The sequence below is a fragment of the Falco punctatus genome (assembly GCF_963210335.1).
Source record: "Falco punctatus genome assembly, chromosome: 19".
NCBI lineage: Eukaryota > Metazoa > Chordata > Aves > Falconiformes > Falconidae > Falco > Falco punctatus.
The window spans coordinates 62691-85196 of record NC_137599.1 but is presented as its reverse complement, the minus strand read 5'-3'; the positions used below and the strand labels follow the sequence as shown (position 1 = coordinate 85196).

Sequence of the window (22506 nt, the reverse complement as noted above, 5' to 3'; positions counted from 1 at the left end):
TGGAATGGGGCGTGGTCTGTCGCATGTTACGCCCCCTTGTGGGCGTGTCCTGCACAGACCCCGCCCCCGGATCTCACAGCAGCAGCTTCCCATTGCGATGGATCTTGAGGATCCGGCCCAGGCGCTGCTTGGCCGTAGCCAGCCCCTTTTTGGGGCGTTTTCCTGCAAAACCGGGGCCGCCTTCACCCACCATCCCCCACCTAATGCAAGGGATCCCCAAAATACCCACACACACACCCCGACTTACCCTGGGTGGCGGCGGGTGAGGCGTGGGGGAGCCGGCGCTGGGTGAGGAAGACTCCGGGGGCCATGGGGGTGGGCGCACGCCCCGGCTGGGCCACCCCGAAAACTGCCGGCCCCCCCGGGCGAGCTGTGTACTCATGGTCGGCCAGACTGGGGGGATACGGGGGGTCCGGGGGGGACTCTGTCTCCGCTTCCCCACCTCCAAGCTCAGTTTCGGGGTCCCCTTCGGGCTCTTCTTCAGGTTCCAGCTCTGGTACAGGGTCCTCTTCTTCCTCTTCCTCCTCTTCCTCCTCCTCAGGGGAGGGGGGCGAGGGGGGGCGGCGTTTGGCCGGGCCCTTCCTGCGCTGCAGCTTGCGGTGCTCCTGGGGGGAGGGGGGTGGGGAGAGAAAAAGGGGGTGTCAAGGGAAGAAGCCCCAAAAACGTACCCCCTAACTGCCCCCAGACCCTTTAACTACCCCCTGAACCCCCCAAATTCCCTAACTGCCCCCCAAAACCTACACACAGAACCCCTAAAATGGCCCCAACCCCCTTAAATACCCCCAGAACCCCACAAAATGCCCCCAAACGCTGCTAAAATGCCCCCCAACCACTCAACTCCCCCTGAACCCCCAAAATGCCCCCAAGACCCCCTGAACCCCCTAATCAACACCCGCTAAATACCCTCCCAAATTAAAATCACCCCCCAACCTCCCCCAGACCCCCCCAACAGACCCAAACCCTCCTTTAGAAGCCCAAATCCCTCCCTGTTAGCCCCCCCAACCCTCCTCTGCACCCCAAAACTCCCACCCTCAGCCCCCCCAAGTCCCACCTGCTGGGCCAGCTTGGCGGCGGCGGCCGCCAGTCCCGTCTCCACTGATGCCACCCGTGTCCCTTCCCGCACCGGCCGGCTCTGCCGCGGCAGCGTGGGGGTGACCCGGGCTGGAAAAAGCAGAGGGTGGGGGAAGCACCCCAAAAAATAAAGGTAAGCAAATTTGGGGGTTCCTAGGTTGTTTTAGGCGGGGATTTGACCCACTCCCACCCCCCCAAAATGGCTAGGGCCCCCAAAGCCTAGCCCACTGGGGGTCCCCCAAACCCCCAAACTCTTTCTATAGCCTCCCCAAAGCCCCCAGGAACCTCGCTGAAGCCCCGGGGAGCCCCCCAAAGCCCCCTCCCAGCACACAGGGACCCCTAAACCCCAGCCCCACTTCCCCCATAGCACCCCAAAACCACTCAGCCCCCTCTAAAATGACACCGATAGCTCTCAGGCACCCCCAGCCCACCCCTCAGATCCCCCTCGTAGAACACGGGCACCCCCAAAAGCCAGCCCCAGCCCCCTCCATAGCCCCTCAAAACTCTTAGGGACCCCTAAAACCCCTCCTCAGGCTCCCCATATCCCCCCAAACCCCTAGGGACACCCAAAACCCAGCCCCAGCCCCCCCCAAAAGGACACCTACAGCTTCTGGGGACCCCCAAAACCCCTCTCCAGCCTCCCCGTAGCCCCTCCAAAACCCTTAGGTACCCCCAAATCTCCTCCCCAGCTTCTCCATGAGCTGATCTCCCCCCTCCTCCTCCAAAAAAAGGGGGGAGGGGGGGACACGACCCCCACCTTTGGGGCTCCAGGGTGCGTCATCAGTGACTTTCTTCTTTTTGGGGAGCGATTTCAGAGCTGGATCGTCCTCATCCGACTCTAACGAGGGATAAACTGGGAGAGCGGGAGAAAAAGGGGGAGTCAAGGGAGAGAATCAAATATTGGGAGGTCCCCCCCCCTTGCAACCCACCCCCCAAAGAAACAACTCACTGTATTCGGCATCTTTAAAGCAAGCCCCCAAACTATCTTGTTCATCCATGCTGGCTTCGTCCTCGCTGTCCGTACTTCGAGGGGCTGGGGGAGGGCGTCGCGGTCCCCCCGAAATTCCAGGACCCCCCCGATCGGGTCCTGAACCCCCCGACCACCAATTTGGGGGTCCCAGGGGGGTCCCCGCCGGGAGGTTGGCCATGCAGAGCATGCCTTGGATGGCTTCACGGGTGCTGGGGGAGGCAGGGGCCTCGCTGGAAGTGGGGGGGGGGAGGATTTTTGTGGGGGGCAAGGATTGGGGGACCCTCAAATCCCCCAGATCCCCCTCCCAAAAAGCCCACAGAGCACATGGCAGCACCCCAAAACCCAGACACCCCCTCCAAGCTCCCCCCAGCACCCAGAGACCCCTCATATGCCCCCCACAGCCCCCAGGGAACCCCAAAGCCCCTGGGCACCCCCACAAACCCCCTGGGGACCCCCACAACGCAACCCTGGGTCCCCCCATATGCCCTCCCCCCAGCCTCCAGGGACCCCCCAAACCTTCAGGGACTCCCCCAAACCCCCTATAGCCTCCCCAAAAACCTTCCCCCCCCCCTCACCTGAGTTGAGGGTACTCCGAGCCCCCCACTTGCCGACTGGCCTTCAGCAGGTCGAGGATGCCGGCTGCGCTGCCCCCTGCTCCCCCCTCCTCCTCCTCCGTCGTATAATCCTCCTGGAGGGGGTCAGGGGAGGGGGGTGAACCCCAACCCCCCACCCCCCCCAAGAAGCCCCTCAAAATCACCCACTGCCCCCCCAGCACCCTAAAATGCCCATGCACCACCCCCCCAGCACCCCTAAATAGCCCCTCAATTCTCCCCAGCACTCCGAAATCCTGCTGGGACACCCCCCACTGCCACCCCAACTCCCCCTAGCCCCCCAAAATCTCTCTGGGACCCCCTCAGTGCCCCCCAAAACCATCCACTGGCCCCCCCAGTCCCATAAAACCCCTCTGGAAATAACCCCAGTGCCCCCTGAACCACCCCCCACCCCCCCCCGCCCAAGTCCCCCCCCAGCACCTCACAATACCTCTGGGACACCCCAATCCCCCCAAACCAGCCCCCTGGGCCCCCCCATACCTCGATATCAAAGTCGACCTCTCCCGGCTCCCGCACCCGGTTGGGGTCAGAGCAGGGTTTGGCGCGGGGCAGTTTTCGGGGGAGCCCTAGGGGGGGGATTTGGAGGGTCACCAGGGGTGACACACCCCCAGCACCCCCAAAGTGGGATTTGGAGGTGCAGGGGGGCTTCAGAGGGTGTTAAGAAGGGGTTTGGGGGAGGTTAAGAGAGGATGAGGGGATTAATAGAGACGGAGGGATTTGGGGGTGAAGGGGGGGGGTCCCCGCAGCAGCCCTGGGGGGTGTTGGGGGTGCAGGGGGGGGTCCCCAGCTCACGGGGGAGGCGGCGAGGGCCACGGCGGGGAGGGGTCTCGTCAATCTGCAGATCCTCCTCTGAGTCCAGGTCCAGGGGTGGGCTGGGGGGGGAGCAGGGGGGAGATGGGGGGGGCTGGGACCCCCAACGTCCCCCCGGGTGGCTCCAGCGGGACCTGGGGGGGTCGGCTGGGGTAAGTGGGGACCCCCTGCACCCCAAAATCCATCTGAGACCCCCCCCAGCACCCAAAACGACTTTGGAACCCCTCCAGTGCCCCCCCAAACCCCTCTGAGACCCCCCAAGCCCCTCAAAACCATTCCAGGACACTCCCAGCTCCCTCAAACCCCCTCACCGAGCTCCACCATTGGCCAGGAGAATTTGGGGGTCCCCCTCTGAATCGGGGTCCGTCTCCTCTGGGCTGGAACTGGGGGGGTCAGCCTGGGGAAGGGGGGCACCCCAAAATTTAGAGGGAGGGTCCACCAAATCCAGCCACCCACCCCTCCAAAGTGCTCCTCACCTCTTCTTCCTCGTCCTGGAGGGCTGGGGGGGGCTTCAGGGTCCCCACCTCGTCAGGGGTGCGAGGGGGCGGGGGGGGTTTGCAGAGACCCCCCTTTTTGAGGGGGTGATCTTTGAGGGGGGGTGGGACCCCCCGGGGAGGTCCGAAGGGGGACCCTGATTTCCCGGCACTCTGCTGGAAGAGATCCTGATGGGGTAGAGGGGGTCAGCCAGGAGCTCCCAGTAACTCCCAGTTCCTCCCAGTAACCCCCCCAATGCTTCTTGACAACTCCCCAGTGCCTCCCAGAAACTCCCAGTTCTCCCAGTAACCCCCGAATATCCTTGGCAACCCCCTAGTAACCCCCTACGATGCCCCCAGTGCCTCCCAGTCCCCTCCCAGTAACCCCAAAACCTCCTCAATACCCCTCCAGGACCCCTCTACACCCCTTCCGATGCCCCCAGTCCTCTCCCAGTCCCTCCCAGTCACCCACCTCCACCAGCCGGATCTCCTTCGCCAGCTCCTTGATAAGCTGTCCGGGCCGGACAGTTTCAGGGATCTCATGTTCGTGCTCCCCTAAAACCTAATATGGGGGAGGCGGGGGGGGAGGGGGAGTTATTAAAATAAATGGGGGGACCCCACCCCTAGACACACACCCCCCCCCCAACCTGGGCACCCACCAAACCGGGGAGACACCCCCGAAAATCTGCCCCCTCCGCCCAAGCATGGCTGAACTCATCCACCCCATCATCTTTATCCACATTGTAGCCCCCCAGTAACCCCCCCAAATTCCCCACAGCCCCCCCAGATCCCCAGGGGACCACCACCACCACGGGCCCCCCCTTTACCTCTTTGCGGGTCCAAGCCCGGAAGGCAGCTGTCAACGCCTTGGCCCCATGGACCAGGTAGGCAGCGGGGTGTCGGCGGTTCTCCCGGAGCCCTGGGGGGGACCCCAAAATTTTTGGGGACCCCCCCTAAAGTACAAGATCCCAGGGTGGGGATGGGAACCCCAGGAGAACTCCAAAATAGGCTGGGACCTCAAAGATGTCCCCCAGACAGGGATGGGAACCTCAGAGGCCCCCCAAAAGTGAGCTGGGACCCCCAAGGCCCCCCATAACAGGGTTTAGGAGCCCCTGGAACCCCCAGAATGGGGTTAAGGGCTCCCAGGGCCTCCCAAATTGGGGGTCGGGACCCACCTCGGAAGGTGTCCAGGAGATGCCGCCCCACGTACCAGCAGATGGTCTCAAAGTTGGGGAACTTGAAGAGGTCAGCGGTGCTGAGACGTCTCTCAATCTCGTATGCCCTGGCGGAAAGGGGGGGGGCAGATATCAGGGGGCTCTTGGGGGCACCCCATAGCGACGCACCCAGCCCCACGGCATCCCACTGCCCTGCAACATCCTGCATCACCTTGCCGTGCCTTGCAGCCCCCCCAAACTGCTCTGCAGCCCCCTCCAGAGTCCCTCAAAGATCCTCAAAAACCCCGCAGGCCCCCCCCAGCCCCCCAAAATCATCCTGCATCTCCCCAAACCACACTTTCAGACCCCCTCAGACCCCCCCAAAACCACACTGAAGCCCTCCCAAGTTGCCCTATAACTCCCCAAAACCCCACAGACCCCCCCAAACTACTGCAAAGCCCCCCAAACCACCCCACAAATCCCTAAAACCCCACTGCAGCCCCCCAAAACACCCCGAACCCCCCAAGCTGCCCTATAGCTCCACAAATTGCCCCCACATCCCCCCCAAACTACACCCAAGCCCCCTAAAGCCTCCCCAAACCACCCAAAAACCCCCAAAGACCCTCCAAACCCACCACAAAACACCCCACAGGCCCCCCCAAAAAACTCACAGCCCCCCCTAAGCACACCAACGGACCCCCAAACCCCCTCCCACCCACAAGACCCCTCCAGAAAACCCCACTTGAGCTGCATATCGATGTTGAGGCTGTGCAAGAAGTTGCCCCCAAAAGCCAAACAGTCAACGGGGGTCAGCACGGCATGAATCCAACCTGCCGGGGGGAGGGGGGCGAAAAGTATGTGGGGCAGGGGATCGGGGCAGGGGGGGGTTTGGGGTCCCCCAGAGCCCCCCTCTCTCCTTAATTACCGGTGGGGATGAAGAGAGTCTGGCCTTGACGGAGGGGACAACGATAACAACGATCGACTTGGTCACCAAAAAAAAGCTCGCCCTGGTTTCGGGAACTGCTCCAAGCCTCGAACAAAGCCAGGTTGGCCGCCGTGGGTCGCGCCAGGTAGAAGATCTTCTCGCCCTGCCGTGGGGCAGCCGTGGGGCAGCCGTGGGGCAGCCGTGGGGCAGCCAACCCACTCCAGGGTGATATGGGCACCCCAGGGAGGTGTAAGCAGCACCCAAAGGTGCCCCACCGTAAGTTTGGGAAGTCTGGGGAGCACTAAGAGACCCCTAAGGTGGTGTATGGACCCACAGGTGATCCCTAAGCCCACCCTATAGCTCCTCTAGACACCCTATAGCCCCCCTAACTCCACCCTAAACCTACCCTATAGCACCTCTAGACACCCTGTAGCCCCCAAATCCCCCTAAGCCCACCCTACAGCCCCCCAAATCCCCCTAAGCCCACCCTACATCCCCCCAAATCTCGCCTAAGGCCACCCTACAGCCCCTCTAGACACACCATAGCCCTCCAAGTCCCCCCTAAACCCGCCTCATGACCCCTTTAGCCACCCTCTAGCCCAAGTCCCCCCTAAATCAACCCTCAAACCCCTCTAGCCCCCCCAGTCCCCCCAAATCCCCCCTAAATCAACCCTCAAACCCCTCTAGCCCCCCCAGTCCCCCCAAATCCCTCCTAAATCAAGCCTCAAACCCCTTTAACCCCCCCCCAGTCCCCCCAAATCCCCTTAAATCAATCTTAAACCCCGCTCTAGCCATGCTGTAGCTCCCCCAGCCCCCTGCCGTACCCTCAGGACGTGATACCAGACGGAGGTCCCCCCAAAATCGATGTGGAAGTCGGTGTAGCTGTCACGGGCCCCCATCAGACAGTATTTCTGCACGCTGGGACGTTCACACGCTGACTCCCCGGGCCACAGGTTTTCCACCCACGACAGTTTCCGGACGATCCGTGGCGTCTCCACCAGGTTTGAAAGACTGAGGAGGAGTGTTATTGGGGTGAGAGACCCCTCCCATGGAGTGGGGGTCCCCCTGGGCTGGGGGAACCCCAGGTCTGGGGAGGTAGGAGGTGCAGAGAAGGATGGGGGACCCAGCGGTGGGGAGGGAATCCAGAATTTGGGGGGGTCCCTGGGGACAGGGGGGGAACAGGAGGGACTGGGGAGCGGGAGGACACCGAGTTTTGAGGGGGACTCAGGGCTGGGGGGGGGGGGGACCTCGGGGTGTTACAGGGACTGGAGGGACCAGAGATGTCCCATGGGGGAGGACCTGGGACGTCCTGGAGGTGGGTACTGGGGACACCAGACCCCCCCCAGGGGGGTGACAGGGGAGGTCCCCAGGGTAGGGGTGGCACCAGGGGTGTCCCATGGGAGGAGACCTGGGATACTGCGGGGGTAACTGGGGCATACTGGGAAGCTCCTTGATGACATAGGCCCTCCGGAGGGGTATGACATCACCCACCGCGTGTCGGAGAACTCCAGGCTGATGACGTTGAGGACGCGGTCGCGGCGGGCTCCCCCCAGGTAGGCAACGAAATCCCCCAGCCTCATCCTGCAGTCAGCTTGCCTCCCCACGTCAATCACGTCGATGATTTTCTCTGCCCCTATAGATCACCCCCACCAAAAGCCCCTATAGAAAAGTCAAGGGGATTCCCCCCCAGACCCCACCCCGAACCCCTCAACTCACCCACGTAATGTTCCACGTCCCGGGGGGTGAAGGTTGGGGGGGGCAAAGTCATCCCCAGCCCCTCTTTGCGGGCCACCAGGATGGGGACGCTGAAGGTCTTCTCCTCCAGGTATTCCACCGTCAGCTGGGCGCCGCTCGGCCGCAGCAGCACTTCGTCAGCACTGGAAGAAGTATGGAGGTCTGTATGGAGACCCTATAGCGCCACAGTGACCCCGCCACCCCCTATAGGTCCTGTCAAGGCTTTAGAGGGCAGCCGGAGGCGATTGTGGAGCACCTGGAAGTCCTACAAGGGTTTTGTAGGGGGTTTAGGGAGATTTAGTGATTTAGGCAGCTCCTATAGATCCTATAATGGCTTGACAGAGTTCCTAGGGTTGTCTAATGAGCAATATAGCTCCTACAGAGCTCCTCCGGGGTGCCCTAACGGGTAATGCACCCCCTATACATCCCATAATAGCTTTAAAGACCACCTTGAGATGATTACGTGGTTTCTATAAGCGTTGTAACGGCTTTGTAAGGCTTCCACCACGGCATAACCAATCGTGTAAGCTCTATACGTGCTGTAACAACTCCATAAAGTTTCTACAGGGTTCAAACGGGTGATGTAGCTGCTCCAGGTGCAGTAATAGCTGTATAGAATTCCTATATGGTGCTGTAACGTGTAATATAGTCCCTATAGGTGCTACAATAGCTTTAGAGAGCATCTTGTGATGGCTACAGATTCCCTCTTCCTATAGGGGCTTTGGAAAGCTCCTATAGCAGCCCAACAGCTGATGTCGCTCCTATAGATCCTATAACGGCCTCCAAAAGTCTCTGTGGTAGCCCAGTGGCTCCCTACAACAGTTTTATAAGGTTCCTATATGGTGTCCCAATGTGTGATGCAGCCCCTATAGTGCCTTACAGCCCCTATAGGCATGCCAAGAAGCCATACAGCACCTATAGCCCCCCCACAGACCCTACAGCACCTATAAGGAGAGAAGCTGACACCCCATAATGGCACAGGGCTGCCCCCCCGCCGCCCAGACCAGCCCTAAACTCACGTGCCACCCGTAAGTGGCGGAGACACAGAGCTCCCCAAGGGCCCCTATAGCAGGCATACGGCCCGCCTCTATACGTCCCCCTCACCTGGGGAAGGTCCGGCCACGTAGCTCGCGGACGAACTGGGCACTGCCGGTGCGGACGGGGCGACCCGGCTCCACCTCCGGAGGCTTTGGGGGACCCCGGCGGCGTTTCACTGTGGGAAAGCGGGGGCCGCGCACGTATGGATCCATACGGAACCGTGCACGTAGGGACCCAGTGCCGTAAAGCCCTCCTGCGGTTAGGGGCGGGGGAACCAGCCCAGCCCCAGTCCCTACGATCCCGTACGGGCAGGATACCAGTGGTCCCACACGGTCCCAGTCCCATCTGGTCTCATAGGGCCCAGGAGAGGTACCAGCCCAGTGAGACCCACCCCCATACATCCCCTCCCCCCCCCGCCCCCAAAGGCACGGCCTCCATCCCACGGGGCCCTGCAAGGCCCAGCCCCGGCCCCAGCGCGGGAAACCAGCTTGGGCAGACCCACCCCCACCCCCACCCCGCTCCCCACACGCCCCCGGCTCCATAGGGCCCAGGCCCACAGGGGGCACAAGCCCAGGGAGACCCACCCCCACCCCCTCCCCATACGTCCCTTGCCCCGCAGGGCCCTATACGGCCCGGCCCCATCCCATACGGCCCTACAGGGGACTCACTGACGGAGGGACCGTGCAGCACCTCGCACTTGGGGCAGTGGTACAGATCGATCTCGGCCGCCGCCTCCTCCTCCACCCCCACGCAGCTGCGGGGGAGCCCCAAACTCAGGCCTCCCACTACCTCCCAGTAACCCCCAGTACCCTCCCATCGCACCCCAAGCCCTAGAACCCCAGGCACAGAGCTCCCCATGCACTCCCCAGTTACTCCCAGTTTGCTCGGTTCTCCCCAGTAACCCTCCCAGTACCTCCCCCGTAACCCCACACTCCAGTTACCACCCAGAAACCCAAGCATAACTGTCCCCAAGAGCCTCCCAGTTACTCCCAGTCACCCCCAGCACCTCCCAGTAGCCTCCAAGTGCCCCCCAGATCCCTCCCAGCGCCCCCTGCTCCTCCCAGTACCCCTCTCTTCACTCCTGTCCTCCCGACTCCTGCCAGTGCCTCCCAGATTCCTCCCAGTAACTCCTCAGTGTATTCCAGTGCCCCCAGACTCATCCCAGTGCTCCCTCCTCACTCTCTAGTCCTTCCCAGCTGCTCCCCAGTTGCTTTCAAGTCTCTCCCAGACTCCTCCCAGTCCCTCCTCCTCACCTCCCGGTGCCCTCCAGACTCCTCCCAGTAGCCCCTCCTCACCCCCCAGTCCTTCCCAGCTGGCCCCCAGCCTCTCCCAGTACCTCCCAAGCAACAAGCAGTGCTTTCCAGTACCCCCCAGACTCCTCCCAGTGTATCCCAGTTCATCCCAATAGCCCCCCAGTTCCTCCCAGTGCCCCCTCCTCACCCTGCAGTCCTTCCCAGCTGCTCCCCAGTGACATCCAAGTTCCTCCCAGTAGCACCCAGTGCTTCCCAGATTCCTCCCAGTAGCCCCTCCTCCCTCCTAGTCCCCCCTCAAGTCCCTCCCATTGCCTCCTCCTCACCCCCAGTCCTTTCCAGCTGCCCCTCAGCCTCTTCCAGCACCTTCCAGTGTCCCCCCCCGTCCCTTCCAGAATCCTCCCAGTCCATGCCAGTAGCCCCTCCTCACCCCCAAGTCTCTTCCAAAACCCCCTACTCACTCCCAGTCCTTCCCAGCTGGCCCCCAGCCTCTCCCAGTCTCTCCCGTAGCCCCCCACTCCCCCCCAGTAGCCCCCCAGTGCCCCACCTGCCATGGAACCAGTCCTGGCAGCCATCGCACTCAATCATGAAGCGGGTGACATCGTAGGGCAGCCGGCACAGGCAGTATACGGGCACCGAGGCCATGGCCCCCCCCCTTGCCCCTATAGAACCCACACACACCCCTATAGACCCCCCCAACCCCGTCCCCCAGCCCAGAACATCCGCCCTACTGCCCGACAGGTCCCTATAACCCCCTTCCCGTGACACCCCCCCCCCCCAAAAAACACACTCTTTCAGCTTTTCTATAGGTGACCCCCCATAGAACACCCCCCAACAGCCACCCACCCCCTTTAGTGCTGCCCTATATGCTCCGGCCCCGTGAGGAGCAGCTGCCTCTCCCTATAGGGCTTAGGAGACAGAACACCCCACACACACTGATCTATAGGGGCCTGGGACACCCCTCCGAGGGCCTATAGATTCTAAAAGGCCCTGCGCCCCCCTGAAAAAGGGTCTATAGGGCCTCCTCAGCTCTAAGACCCTAAACTACTCCAAAAACAGACTATAGGGTCTTGGGACACCCCTCCCCAAGGGCCTATAGCATTCCCCCTGCTCTACAGGGCCCTGGGATCCCCTCAGAAGGGCCTACAGGGCCTCCCCTGCTCTATAGAGCTCTGGGCTCCCCCCCCAAACGTCCTTATAGAGCGTCCCCAGCTTCGTAGGGCCCTAGGACACCCTAAAAGACCCTACAGAGTCTCAAGGCTCCCCAAAAAGGGCCTATAGGCTCTCCCCGGCTCTATAGGTCCTTGGGACCCCCCCCAAAGGCCTATAGGGCCCAAACCCCCACCCCTAAAAAGAGGCTTATAAGGCCCCAGCCCTCCCCAGGCGCCTACGGGGCCACGGGTTCCCCTCAAACGGCCTACAGGGCCCCAGCTACAGCTCTATAGGGTGTCCCCCCCCCTCGCGCAAAGGCCTAGAGGGCCCCCGGCTCCCTGCGAGGCCTACGCGTCCCCCCCCGCCACCGCCCGACTAGGCCGCAGGCCCCAGCGGCCAGGCGCAAGGCCTCGCCCGGCCGCTCCACCAACACCTCCCGGTTACCGCCGCCCGTGCCCGTGCCCGGCCCGGCGCCGCCGCGGCTCCTGCCCGGCTCCGGCCGCCCGATAAAGTTTTATTCAAACGCGGAAACGGGGAGGGAGAGGGCGGGGCCCGGGCGCCATTTTGGCCACGGCGCGCCGCCATTTTGGGAAGGGCGAAACAACCCGCCTCCCCATAGAAGGTACGGCGGGGTTGCCGCCATCTTGAGGAGGGACCCGCCATCTTGAGGAGGGACTCGCCATCTTGGGAGTGGCGCCCACCAGCCACGCTTTTATTTTTCTCCTTTTCAGGGACTTTTTTCGCACTTTATAACAGTTCCCCCCCCAAAATTTAACGCCTCCCTCCCTTCCTCAACCCGAACACCCAGGAAGACACCCCAAAACCTCTCTGCGTAGCGATGGGGTGAGGTAGACGGGCAGAAAACAGGATGAAATGATCCAAAAAGAGGCTGGGGGTGGGTCAGTCGTACCAGTACGACCATTGGGGGGGGGGAGGTCACCAGTAACACCAATACAGCCAGTTCCCCCAGTTAAGGGGAATTCCAGGCCTGCAGGGCCGGGGGGTGGGGTGGGGTTTAGGGTGAAACATGGAGGTTTGGCCGCTCAAGGCAGGGTAGAAAAATGGGAATTTTTGGGCAAATGAGGGAGACACTGAGGGGTCAGGGTTCAACCGTTGACATTTTAGGGCAAAACAAGGTCGTATTGGGGCTAAAAATTGGAGTCACCTAATACACCAGGGGAAAAAAAGGGGAACAGGCCCAAAAAAGGGGTTTTGGGGTTAAATGAGGTGATTTGAGGGCTGAAAATTGGGTCACCCATGGAGGAGGGGGCAGGCCAAGAGAAAGTGGTTTTGGGGGGTGAAACAATGCAATTTGAGGCCCAAAACAGGCATTTTGGGGTGAAAAGAGGCAATTTGAGGGGCCAAAAGTGGGCCAGTCGGGGGGGGGGAGTGGGGTTTTGGGGTGAAACAATGCAATTTTAGGCCCAAAACAGGCATTTTGAGCTGAAAAGAGGTGATTTGGGGGGCTTAAAGTGGGTCCCTCGGAGGGAGGGGGCGGGGGAGGCCAAAACAAAGACATTTTGGGTACCAAAATGTGGTTTATCTCAGGGGAAGCGCAAAAAGGGGCAGTGACCCCCAAAAAGAGGGTTTGGGGGCAAAATAAGGTGAGCTGGGGGCTGAAAATGGGATTCCACTGGGGGGGTGGGGGCAAAAAAAGGGTATTTTGGGGTGAAATTAGGGGATTTGGGGGCCAAAAAATGAGGTCACCCTGGGGGGGGAGGTATGACCCAAAATAGGGGGATTTTGGAGTGAAACGAGGAGGTTTGGGGGGGCTGTGGGACAGCACTTTTAAGGTACCAGGGCTCCCCCACCTCACTCAGTCCCTGGTGGGAGGGGACTGCCCCCCCCCTGGAGGTTGATTTTTGGAGGGGGGGGAGCCCCCCATTTTGGGGGGTTCATCCGGGCGCCGCGGAGGGTGGCCACCCACGACGATGTCCCCTGTGGGATTGGGAAGGGAGCGGGGAGAGGAAAAAGGTGGGTTTTAAATATTGGGGGACACACGCATCCCCAGGCATCCCAAAAAGGGGGTTCAGGGCCCCCCCCTAGGGTCCCCCCCACGTTACCTGGGCTCGGGCAGTATCCTGCACCCACTCATCGACCAGCCGGTGCAGGTCGTCGGTGAAGAGCCCCTTTTTTGGAGGGGCTGGGGGAGGAGGTGGGGGGGCTGGGTGGGTTAGGGGGCCTGCAGGGGGAACCCAGGCGTCTGGGTGTTGGGAGGGGGGGTTAGTGGAGAGGGGGGTGCCCCAAATCCCACCTGTACCCCAAACCCCCTCCCCAGACCATGGGACACCCCAAAACCCCCTCCCTATACCCTAAACCCCCCCTTTCACCCCAAAAGTCCCTCCCTATACCCCAAAACCCCCCTTGCACCCCAAAACCCCCTCCCTGGAGCCCAGGAGGGACTGAGCACCCCAAAATTCCCCCCTTAGAACTCAAAACCTCCTCCCTGTACCCCATCCCCCCGCCTTGTATCCCAGAAGCCCCCTCCCCAGAACATGGAGTATCCCAAAACCTCCCCTGTACCCCCAAACCTCTCCCCACACCCTGAAATTTCCTCCCTGGAGCCCAGGAGGGACTTGAGCACCTCAAAAACCTGCCTTGCACCCCAAAAAACCCTCCCTGCACCCCAAAACCCCTCCTTATACTCCAAACCATCCCCTTGCACCCCAGAACCCCCTCTATACACCCCAAAACCCCTTCCCTGGGGCCCAGGAGGGACTGAGCATCCCCCAAATCCCCTCCTTGTACCCCAAAACTTCCTCTGTACCCTCAGACCCACCCCCTTGCACCCCAACCCCCCCCCAAACCTGTCACCGCTGCACCCCTTCCCCGTCCTCTTCCCTTGGCACCCCGAAGCCGTCGCGGGGATCCCCCGAGGCAATGATGAGGGAGTCCTCCACAATCCCCCGGCGGGGGTCCCCCAAATTTTTTGGGGTCCCCTCGAGCTTCTTTTAGGGCACGGAGACGCCCGTGCAGCTCCCGCAGCTCCTTGTCCTGCTGCGCCCGTAACGTCACCACCTCCTGGATATGCCTACGGGGGGGGGGGTGGGGGAGTCGGGGGGGGTACCCCAATATTGGGGTGCCCCCCCCCAACCTCCCCCGGGTCCCTCCCAACTTACTTTTCCCGCAACCTTCGCAGCTCCACCCGTAAATCTTCATCTTCAGGGTCAGTCTCCCCATCACTACTCATGGGGGACGATGGGGATCCAGGGGGGCGGGGGGGGGCTCCTGGGGGATGAGGGGGCCCCCCCATCCCCCCACTTTCACTTTCCGAACTGGGATCCCCCCAGTCGCCTTCGGTTTCAGGGGGGTCGCTTGATTCGGGGTTCGTTAGCGGCTGCAGGAGGTGTGGGGGGATATAGCAGTGATATGAGCTGGAGGGCGGATTTGGGGGGGTCCCTGGGTGTAATTTGGGGTCCCTGGGGGGAGTTTTGGAGGTCCCTGGGGCAGTTGAGGGTCCCTTGGATAAGTTGGGGGGGGTCCCAAGGGCTGTTTGGGGGTCCTGGGGCAGTTTCAGGGGGTCCCTGTGAGCAGTTTGGGGGTCCCGGGGCAGTTTGAGGGTCTTGGGGCAGTTTCAGGGGGTCCTGGGGCAGTTTCAGGGGGTCCCCGTGAGCAGTTTGGGGGTCCCGGGGCAGTTTGAGGGTTCTGGGGCAGTTTGAGGGGGTCCTGGGGCAGTTTCAGGGGGTCCCCATGAGCAGTTTGGGGGTCCCGGGGCAGTTCGAGGGTCCTGGGGCAGTTTCAGGGGGTCCCAGGGCAGTTTGGGGGTCCCGGGGCAGTTTGAGGGTTCTGGGGCAGTTTGAGGGGGTCCTGGGGCAGTTTGAGGGGGTCCCCATGAGCAGTTTGGGGGTCCTGGGGCAGTTTGAGGGTCCTGGGGCAGTTTCAGGGGGTCCCAGGGCAGTTTGGGGGTTCCCATGAGCAGTTTGGGGGTCCCGGGGCAGTTTGGGGGTCCTGGGGCAGTTTCAGGGGGTCCCCGTGAGCAGTTTGGGGGTCCCGGGGCAGTTTGAGGGTCCTGGGGCAGTTTCAGGGGGTCCCTGTGAGCAGTTTGGGGGTCCCGGGGCAGTTTGGGGGTCCCAGGGCAGTTTGGGGGGCTCCACAGACCAACATGGGGAGTCCATGGGGCTGCTCCCCCCCCTCCACAGGGACCCCCACAAATACCCACCTGGCAGCGCCCCCGCCGGGGGGGATCCCCCGGTTCCTCTGCCTCCCCTGCGGGACAGGGCAGGGTATATACGTATATATGGGGAGGGGTACATATAGGGGCATGTATAGGACGACATGTGAATGGGGTTGTAAATGTGGGGGGTAAAAAAGGGGGATAAAAATGGGGAGTCTATATGGGGAGGTGTACATAGGGGTACGTATGGGGAGGTGTACATAGGGGTACGTATGGGGAGGTGTACATAGGGGTACGTATGGGGAGGTGTATATAGGGGTAAAAAAGGGGAGGTGTACATAGGGGTAAAAAAGGGGAGGTGTACATAGGGGTACATATGGGGAGGTGTACATAGGGGTACATATGGGGAGGTGTACATAGGGGTACATATGGGGTGGAGGATAAATGGGAGGGTTAAAAGGCCGTGTATAGATTGGGGCTATAAATGGTGAGGGGTAAATACGGGGAGTATCCATCAGGAGACATGCATATGAGAATACATATGGTGTTATATACGTGCGTATGCGTGGGGAGGGGGATCTATGAGGGGGTGTAGTTATATGGGGACTATATATCAGGAGACATACATATGAGAATACGTATGGTATATAGGTGCGTATGCATGGGGAGGGGGATATATGAGGGGTGTATTTGGGGGTACGTACAGGGAGGGGTCTATATGGCAGCTTTATGGAGCAGTACATATAGCGAGGAGCACATATGGGGAGAGGGTATACACGTGGGTCGTACATTTATATACATATATAGTGGTACATATGGAGAAGGGTATAAGAGGGGTTACAAATGAGGGGGGATAAATGGGGGCACCAGTGGGGGGTGGAGGTGGGGACGCAGCCCCCCTACCTGGCAGGGGGTGTCCCCCCGCAGCAGGGGGGGGCTGCCGGAGCCGCCGGGCCCAGCTTTTGATCTTGCGACCCCAGGTCTTCTTGCTGACAGGGTTTTTGAGGCGGGGGCAGTTAAACCCCAGGGCGAAATAGCCCCCCCCAGCGGTGGGGCGGCCCGGGGTCCTCTCCGCTGGGGGATCCTGTGGAAACGGGGCGCTGAGGTGGCCACCAGCCCCCACAAAATGTCGGGGGTGGGGCAGGGGGGTGGGGAAGGTCATCGTTGGTGTTTGAGGGATGCCAAGGTCATGGGGGACACCAAGGTCTTGGGGTCCTCCGGTCTTTGGGGGCACCGAAGTCTTGGGGTTTGAGGGACACCAAAGTCTTGGGGTTTTCTGGTCTTTGGGGGCACCAAAGTCTTGGGGTTTGGGGGACAATGGTCTTTAGTCCTTGGAGAATGTCCAGGTCTTGGGGTTTGGGGACAATGGTCTCCAGTCCTTGGGGGACACCACTGTCCTGGGGTTTGGGGACAATCACCTCTGGTCCTGTGAGTGCATCCTGCTCCCAGGCTCCAGCAATGGCCATCTCTGGTCCTTGAGGGACATCGAGCTCTTGGGGTTTGGGGACAATTGTCTCCAGTTCCCCAGGTCCATCCTTCTCCCAAGCTCTGGTGACAGTCATCCCCTCTCCTTCAGGGAGACCCAGGTCTTGGTGTCCAGGGACAACGGTGTCTGGTCCTTGGTAGTCCTCAGGCTCTTCAGGTTTGGGGACAGTTGTGTCTGGTTGCCCAGGTCCATCCTGTTTCCAAGTGCTGGTGACAGTTGTCCCTGGTCCTTGGGGGACATCAGGGTCTTGGGATTTGGGGACAATCATCTCTGGTCCCATGGGTTCATCCAGCTCTTGGGGTATGGTGACGATCATCTCCAGTCCTTGAGGGACACCTAGGTCACAGGGCTTGGGGATGGTCTTCTCCTGTCCTTGAGAGACACCGAGCTCAGGGGGGTTTGGGACGGTTGTCTCTTGTCCATTGGGTGTGTCCAGCTCACAGGGTTTGGGGACAATCATCTCCTGTCCTTGGAGGACACCCAGGCCACTGGGTTTGGGGACAATCATCTCTGGTCCCCCAGGTTCATCCTGCTCCAATGCTCCAGTGATGACCACCCCTGGTCCTTGAGGGCCACCTGGCTCCTGGGGCCTGGCGACAACAATCCCTGGTTCTTGAGGGTCACCAACATCTGGGATCACATCCACCTCGCCGCCACTGGATGTCCCCAAGGCTCGTCGGTTGGGTGGAGGTCCTCCAGGACCTGCAAGGAGGTGACACCCCCAATCCATGGAGGTTGTGGGGGAGGCATGGGGGGACACTGGTGTCCCACGTACCCTCCCATCCCCCCCCCCCCGCCATGTTCCATGTCCCCTCTTGGGTGACTCACCAGTGGCTTCCCGGTTCCTGATGGTCTGGTTGATGCAAAACCTCCAACGACCGACGGGGGACGACTGGGGGGCACCTTCTCCTGGTGGGGGGAGGGGTGAGGGTGGTTGGGGGGTGGGGGGTGACCCCGCTGCCCCTCCCCCTCCCCTGCTACTCACCACCACCCGCCTGCTCAGGAGGTCCCGCCTGTGAGGAGACATTTTGGAGGGGTTACAGGTCAACTGCTGGGGTGGCCCCAGGCGTCCGGGGACATGGGGTGTGGGGGGTCACCTGGGGGTCCATGGGGGGGGCACCGAGGAGCCCTCGCGCCTGTGCCACGATGGCCTTCAGCTCCTCCACGAACTTCTCTCGCTCACCCTCCAGCACGAAGTTGTCCTCAACCTTCCAGAGGACAATTAGTTTGGGGTGGGGTGGGGTGTGTGACATTAATTGGGGGAGGGGTTTTAGGGTGGGGGGAGGAGTTTTGGGGTTTGGGGCGGGGGGGTGTCACCATGTAGCAAGCGATGTCCTCCGGGGCGTCTCCATCGGCATCGAACTTGAAGGTCACCATCTTGCTGTCGTGGGTCTCCAGCTGACACTCCACCGTGTTGTCCCCAGGGGAGGAGACCTACGGGGTTGGGGACGTGAGTTACGGGGTGTCCCTCTGTCCCACCCCCCCAGCACAGCCCCCCTTCCCCGTGCCGACCTGGAGGACGGTGAGCTGGAAGCGAGGAATCCTCTCCGGACGTGGGCAGGAGGCTCGGCGTTGCCGGATGCGGTCAGGTTTGGCACCAGGGGGCTCGGGGACAGTGGTGGCCTCGGGGACACGGAGGAAGGGCACCGCATCTGGAGGGTTGGTGGCAGATGTTGGGGGATCGGGGTGCAGGGATGCGTCTTCCAGTGGGGGACCTGCTGGCAGGGTGGGAAGCAGTGGCATCCCTGGGGCTGGTGGCATCCCAGACAGAGGTGGCATCCCTGGGGCTGGCGATGTCCCCATGGCTGGTGGCATCCCTTGGGCTGATGGTGTCCCCATGGTTGGTGGCATCCCAGATGGAGGTGGCATCCCCGGGGCTGGCGATGTCCCCATGGTTGGTGGCATCCCTTGGGCTGATGGTGTCCCCATGGTTGGTGGCATCCCAGATGGAGGTGGCATCCCTGGGGCTGGCGATGTCCCCATGGTTGGTGGTATCCCTGGGGCTGGCAACGTCCCCATGGTTGGTGGCATCCCTGGGGCTTGTGGTGTCGCCATGGTTGGTGGCATCCCTAGGGCTGGTGGCATCCCAGATGGAGGTGGCACCCCTGGGGCTGGTGGCAACCCAGATAGGGGTGGCATCCCCACGGTTGGTGGCATCTCTGGAGCTGATGGTATCCCCACAGCTGGTGGCATCCCTGGGGCCAGCTGTGGCTGCATGGTGGGGATCGGCTGTGGTGGCATCCCAGCTGGTGGTGGCATCCCTGGAGCCAGCTGCGACTGGATGGTGGGCACCTGCTGTGGTGGCATCCCTGGAGCTGGTGGCATCCCTGGCACCAGCTGTGGCTGCATGGTGGGGACTGGAAGTGGTGGCATCCCTTGGGCTGGTGGCATCCCAGGAGCTGGCTGCAGCTGCACAATGGGGACCGACTGTGGTGCCATCCCAGTTGGTGGTGGCATCCCGGTTGGTGGTGGCATTGCCAGAGCGGCTGGCATTCCGGGTGGTGGTGGCATCCCTGGACCTGGTAGCATGCCAGCTGGTGGTGGCATCCCTGGAGCTGGTGGCATTCCAGTTGGCGGTGGCATGCCAGCTGGTGGTGGCATCCCTGGAGCTGGTGGCATTCCAGTTGGCGGTGGCATGCCAGCTGGTGGTGGCATCCCTGGAGCTGGTGGCATTCCAGTTGGCGGTGGCATCGCTGGAGCCGGTGGCATCCCTGGAGCTGGCTGCACACTGGGCACCGCCGGTGCCATCCCCGGACCCGGTGCCCCAGGAGCCGGCTGCAGCCGTGCCACCACCACCGATGACACCCCTGATGACATCTGCATTGCACCGACCCCTGGCTCCCCATCAACACCAGATGGCTCCAGCACTGCTGTGGTGGCACCTCCGGTGACATCTGTTGATGTCCCCTCCACCCCGTAGGTGACCTGTGGGTCAAGGTGCTGCGGTGGGAGGTGGTCCCATGGTCCCCACCCCAACCCGGTGTGATGGGGACTTACTGGCACCTGCAAGGGGTTGGGATGGCCACAAGAGGGGGATGCCCCATCTTGAGGGGGTCCTGGTGGCCCTTGTTGGTAGCACCCAAGGAGCTGTGGTGCAGGCTCAGGTGCCCCGGTGAGACCACGGGTGCTGGTGGCATCTGAGATGGGACCGTTCTCCAAGAGCCCATCGGCTGCTGAGGAACAACCAGGGGTGAGCAGTTTTGGGGGGCCACCAGCTGTGGGGTGGAAGGTGGGGGTCTCACCAGCAGTGGGGGGCTGTTGCCGGAGCAGCTGCTGCCGGACGTGTTGATCCACCTCAGTGTCCTCATTTTCAGGGTGTCCCCGACCTTCTGCTTGCTTCTTCTCCCGCGTCTTCCTCACCAACATCAACCGGTCCCGGATGGACTTGGCAACGGCTTTGGAGTCACTTTCATGGAAGAAGCCGGATTTCACCTGGTTGGGGGAGAAAACAGGATGTCCGTGGGGAGCAGGTCATGGTGAACTTGGAGAACTGTTGGCTTGGGAAGGGTTCAAGAAGAATTTGAGGGGCCAAGAGTAGGGTTCATGGGTGAATGTATAGGTCGATTGATCTTTGCGGGGTTCAAGATAAGTTTGAGGGGCCAACCACACGGTTCATGGAGGAATTTAGGGGATCGTTGGCTTTGGAAGGGGTTCAACATGAGTTTGAGGGGCCAGCTGTAGGGTTCATGGCAATTTTTGCAGGCTTGTTGACTTCAGGAAGGGTCAAGACAAGTTGGAAGGGCCAACCCCAGCAGGGTTTTGGGGTACCCCCCACAGGTTCTCAGCCCCCAGATGCCACCTCTGGACCCTGGCACCACTCACCATCTCGTAGGCCACCTCCTCGGGGACATCGGCCTCCAAGTTGAAGCTGAACTCGATGGCCTCGTTGTCCTTGTGCTTCCCCTTCAACTTCTTGGGGTCCTCCACCCAAAGTCGGAGTGCCAAGGAGGAGTCGAGACCCCCGTCGTCCTCTGCCAGCTCCACGCGTAACCCCGTGTCCTCCGCGAAGAAAGCATGGTTCAGTAGGTCCCGGATGGAAAGCCTATGGGCAAGAGCGTGGTCAACATTGGGGTGTCATCTAGGGGATCCCCATGTGGCACCCCTCTTCTCCCACCTCTCCGCCTTGTTCTGCCGGATGCAACCTTCGATGATCTCCTTCACCTCTGGGTCCGTCACCTTGTCAAAGCTGGCCGGCTTGATGCCCTAGAGGAGGAGGAAGCGCAGTGATGATGCCCACCACCACAGTGCTGGAAGGGTGTTGGGACACGCCGCCAAGACCAGGAACCCACGCTGGTGACTTTGCGGTAGATCTGGGCAGCGTTTTGGCACTCGGAGTAGGGATACTCAGAGGTGCCCATCTCCAACATGCACATCCCGAAGGCGTAGACATCCACCGACTCATCGTAGCGTTCCTCATACATCTCTGGGGCCATGAATTCAGGTGTACCTACGGGGCGGGCAGTGAGAACCAGCACCTGGCAACCGGCAGGCGTGCTTCGGCACGACGCGTCTTACCAATGACACTTTTGGCGAAAGAGGTCCTCATGAGGGTGGCCAGACCCAAATCGCCGATTTTGACGGAACCCGTGGGGCCGGTGATGAAGATGTTGTCGCACTTGAGGTCCCGGTGGATGATGGGTGGTGTACGGGTGTGGAGAAAGTGGAGACCCTTCAAGATCTGCCGGCACCAGCTCCGTAACACCTTGGGCTTCATCACCTTGAACCTCTTGAGATACCTGTGTGACAAGGCAAGCCGACCCACTGTCACCTCCTCAGCCCCACTGCACCAATGTGCCACGAAACACCATCACTCACGTCTTGAGGGTGCCGGAGGTCATCAGTTCAGTGACGAGGACGATGCACTTCTTGCCCTTGACTGTGGACTCCCAAGAGTCATAGAAGCGGACGATGTTGGGGTGCTGCAACCCCTTCAACATCTCCGCTTCTTCCTTAAACCGTTGCTGCTCCACCTTGGTCAACTTGCGGTCCTGGTGCCCAGGGAGGGAGGATGGACAACATCAAACCCACCCCCAATTCAGGAATCACCATCACCCACCGCGTTTGCCGGCCAAGCCAAGCGGTGAGCCTCATCCTGCCGTGCCTAAAAGCTCCTTCAACTCCCTGAGGAACGCTCGCCGCTCGTTAAGAGGCTGTAATTAATTGGCCGTGGCCCGGTGCCCGTTGGCAGGAGCTGCCGGGATTCACTGGCGAGTTGAGATGAATGAATTTGAGGGTTTCAGGGATTCATTTTGCGGTACGTTGAGGAATCCGGCAGTTTAAGAGGATAATTAATAAATTTGGGAGAGAAATGGGTAAATTTGGAGCTAATTGGCAAGACTGGGGGGGGGGGTTTGGAAGGGGACTTCGTGCGTGGGGGTGGCGTCAAGGGCTTTGGAGACATGGATATGGGGAATGTCGAGGAGTTGAAGGGTTGAACGATGGAATCAATAGGTTGAGGGGCCAACTGCAGGGTTTGTGGTGAATTTGGGGGTTTATTGGCTTCAGGGGGATCAGCTGTGAGGTTGGGGGCCAATTGTAGGATTCATGGTGAATTTGGGACTTCAGGAGATGTTCAAGATCAATTTGAGGGGCCAACCGTCATGGTCATGGGTGAATTTTGGGGTGTCATTGACTTTGGAGGAGCATAAAGATCAATTTGAGGGGCCATGAGGGTTCATGATGAATTTTGGGGTGCCATTGACTTTGGAAGAGCTTCAA

General features: G+C 61.1%; 2 protein-coding genes across 11 annotated transcripts; both read right to left on the bottom strand.

The window, feature by feature from the left end:
• Positions 1-6: 6 nt before the first annotated feature.
• PHF8 (PHD finger protein 8) lies at positions 7-10723 on the bottom strand. 5 transcript variants are annotated; one of them, XM_080369408.1, is made up of 21 exons: positions 10584-10723; positions 9455-9540; positions 8853-8961; positions 7731-7891; positions 7506-7647; positions 6839-7025; positions 6015-6177; positions 5832-5919; positions 5111-5217; positions 4763-4854; positions 4408-4497; positions 3939-4124; positions 3774-3859; positions 3445-3596; positions 3133-3218; positions 2617-2729; positions 2021-2271; positions 1829-1924; positions 1052-1161; positions 248-605; positions 7-162 (listed from the first exon to the last, which is right to left on the bottom strand). In XM_080369408.1, the coding sequence occupies exons 1-21, from the start codon at positions 10679-10681 to the stop codon at positions 74-76; spliced, it is 2850 nt and encodes a 949-aa protein (XP_080225534.1). In that variant the 5' UTR covers positions 10682-10723; the 3' UTR covers positions 7-73. The 5 variants fall into 5 exon arrangements, with proteins under 5 accessions (XP_080225534.1, XP_080225535.1, XP_080225537.1 ...); XM_080369409.1 differs by having other exon boundaries at positions 3445-3524; XM_080369411.1 differs by having other exon boundaries at positions 9477-9540; positions 10584-10634.
• A 94-nt stretch (positions 10724-10817) lies between these two features.
• WNK3 (WNK lysine deficient protein kinase 3) lies at positions 10818-22500 on the bottom strand. Of its 6 annotated transcripts, none has more exons than XM_080369402.1 (19): positions 21604-22500; positions 21304-21524; positions 21078-21235; positions 20903-20991; positions 20611-20830; positions 20031-20220; positions 19786-19961; positions 18301-19728; positions 18106-18222; positions 17886-17996; positions 17774-17801; positions 17617-17697; positions 16721-17490; positions 16206-16386; positions 15348-15394; positions 14308-14525; positions 13996-14219; positions 13252-13391; positions 10818-13126 (listed from the first exon to the last, which is right to left on the bottom strand). In XM_080369402.1, the coding sequence occupies exons 1-19, from the start codon at positions 21723-21725 to the stop codon at positions 13001-13003; spliced, it is 4647 nt and encodes a 1548-aa protein (XP_080225528.1). In that variant the 5' UTR covers positions 21726-22500; the 3' UTR covers positions 10818-13000. The 6 variants fall into 6 exon arrangements, with proteins under 6 accessions (XP_080225528.1, XP_080225532.1, XP_080225533.1 ...); XM_080369406.1 differs by having other exon boundaries at positions 13252-13370; XM_080369407.1 differs by having other exon boundaries at positions 18301-19695.
• Between the last annotated feature and the right edge of the window lie 6 nt (positions 22501-22506).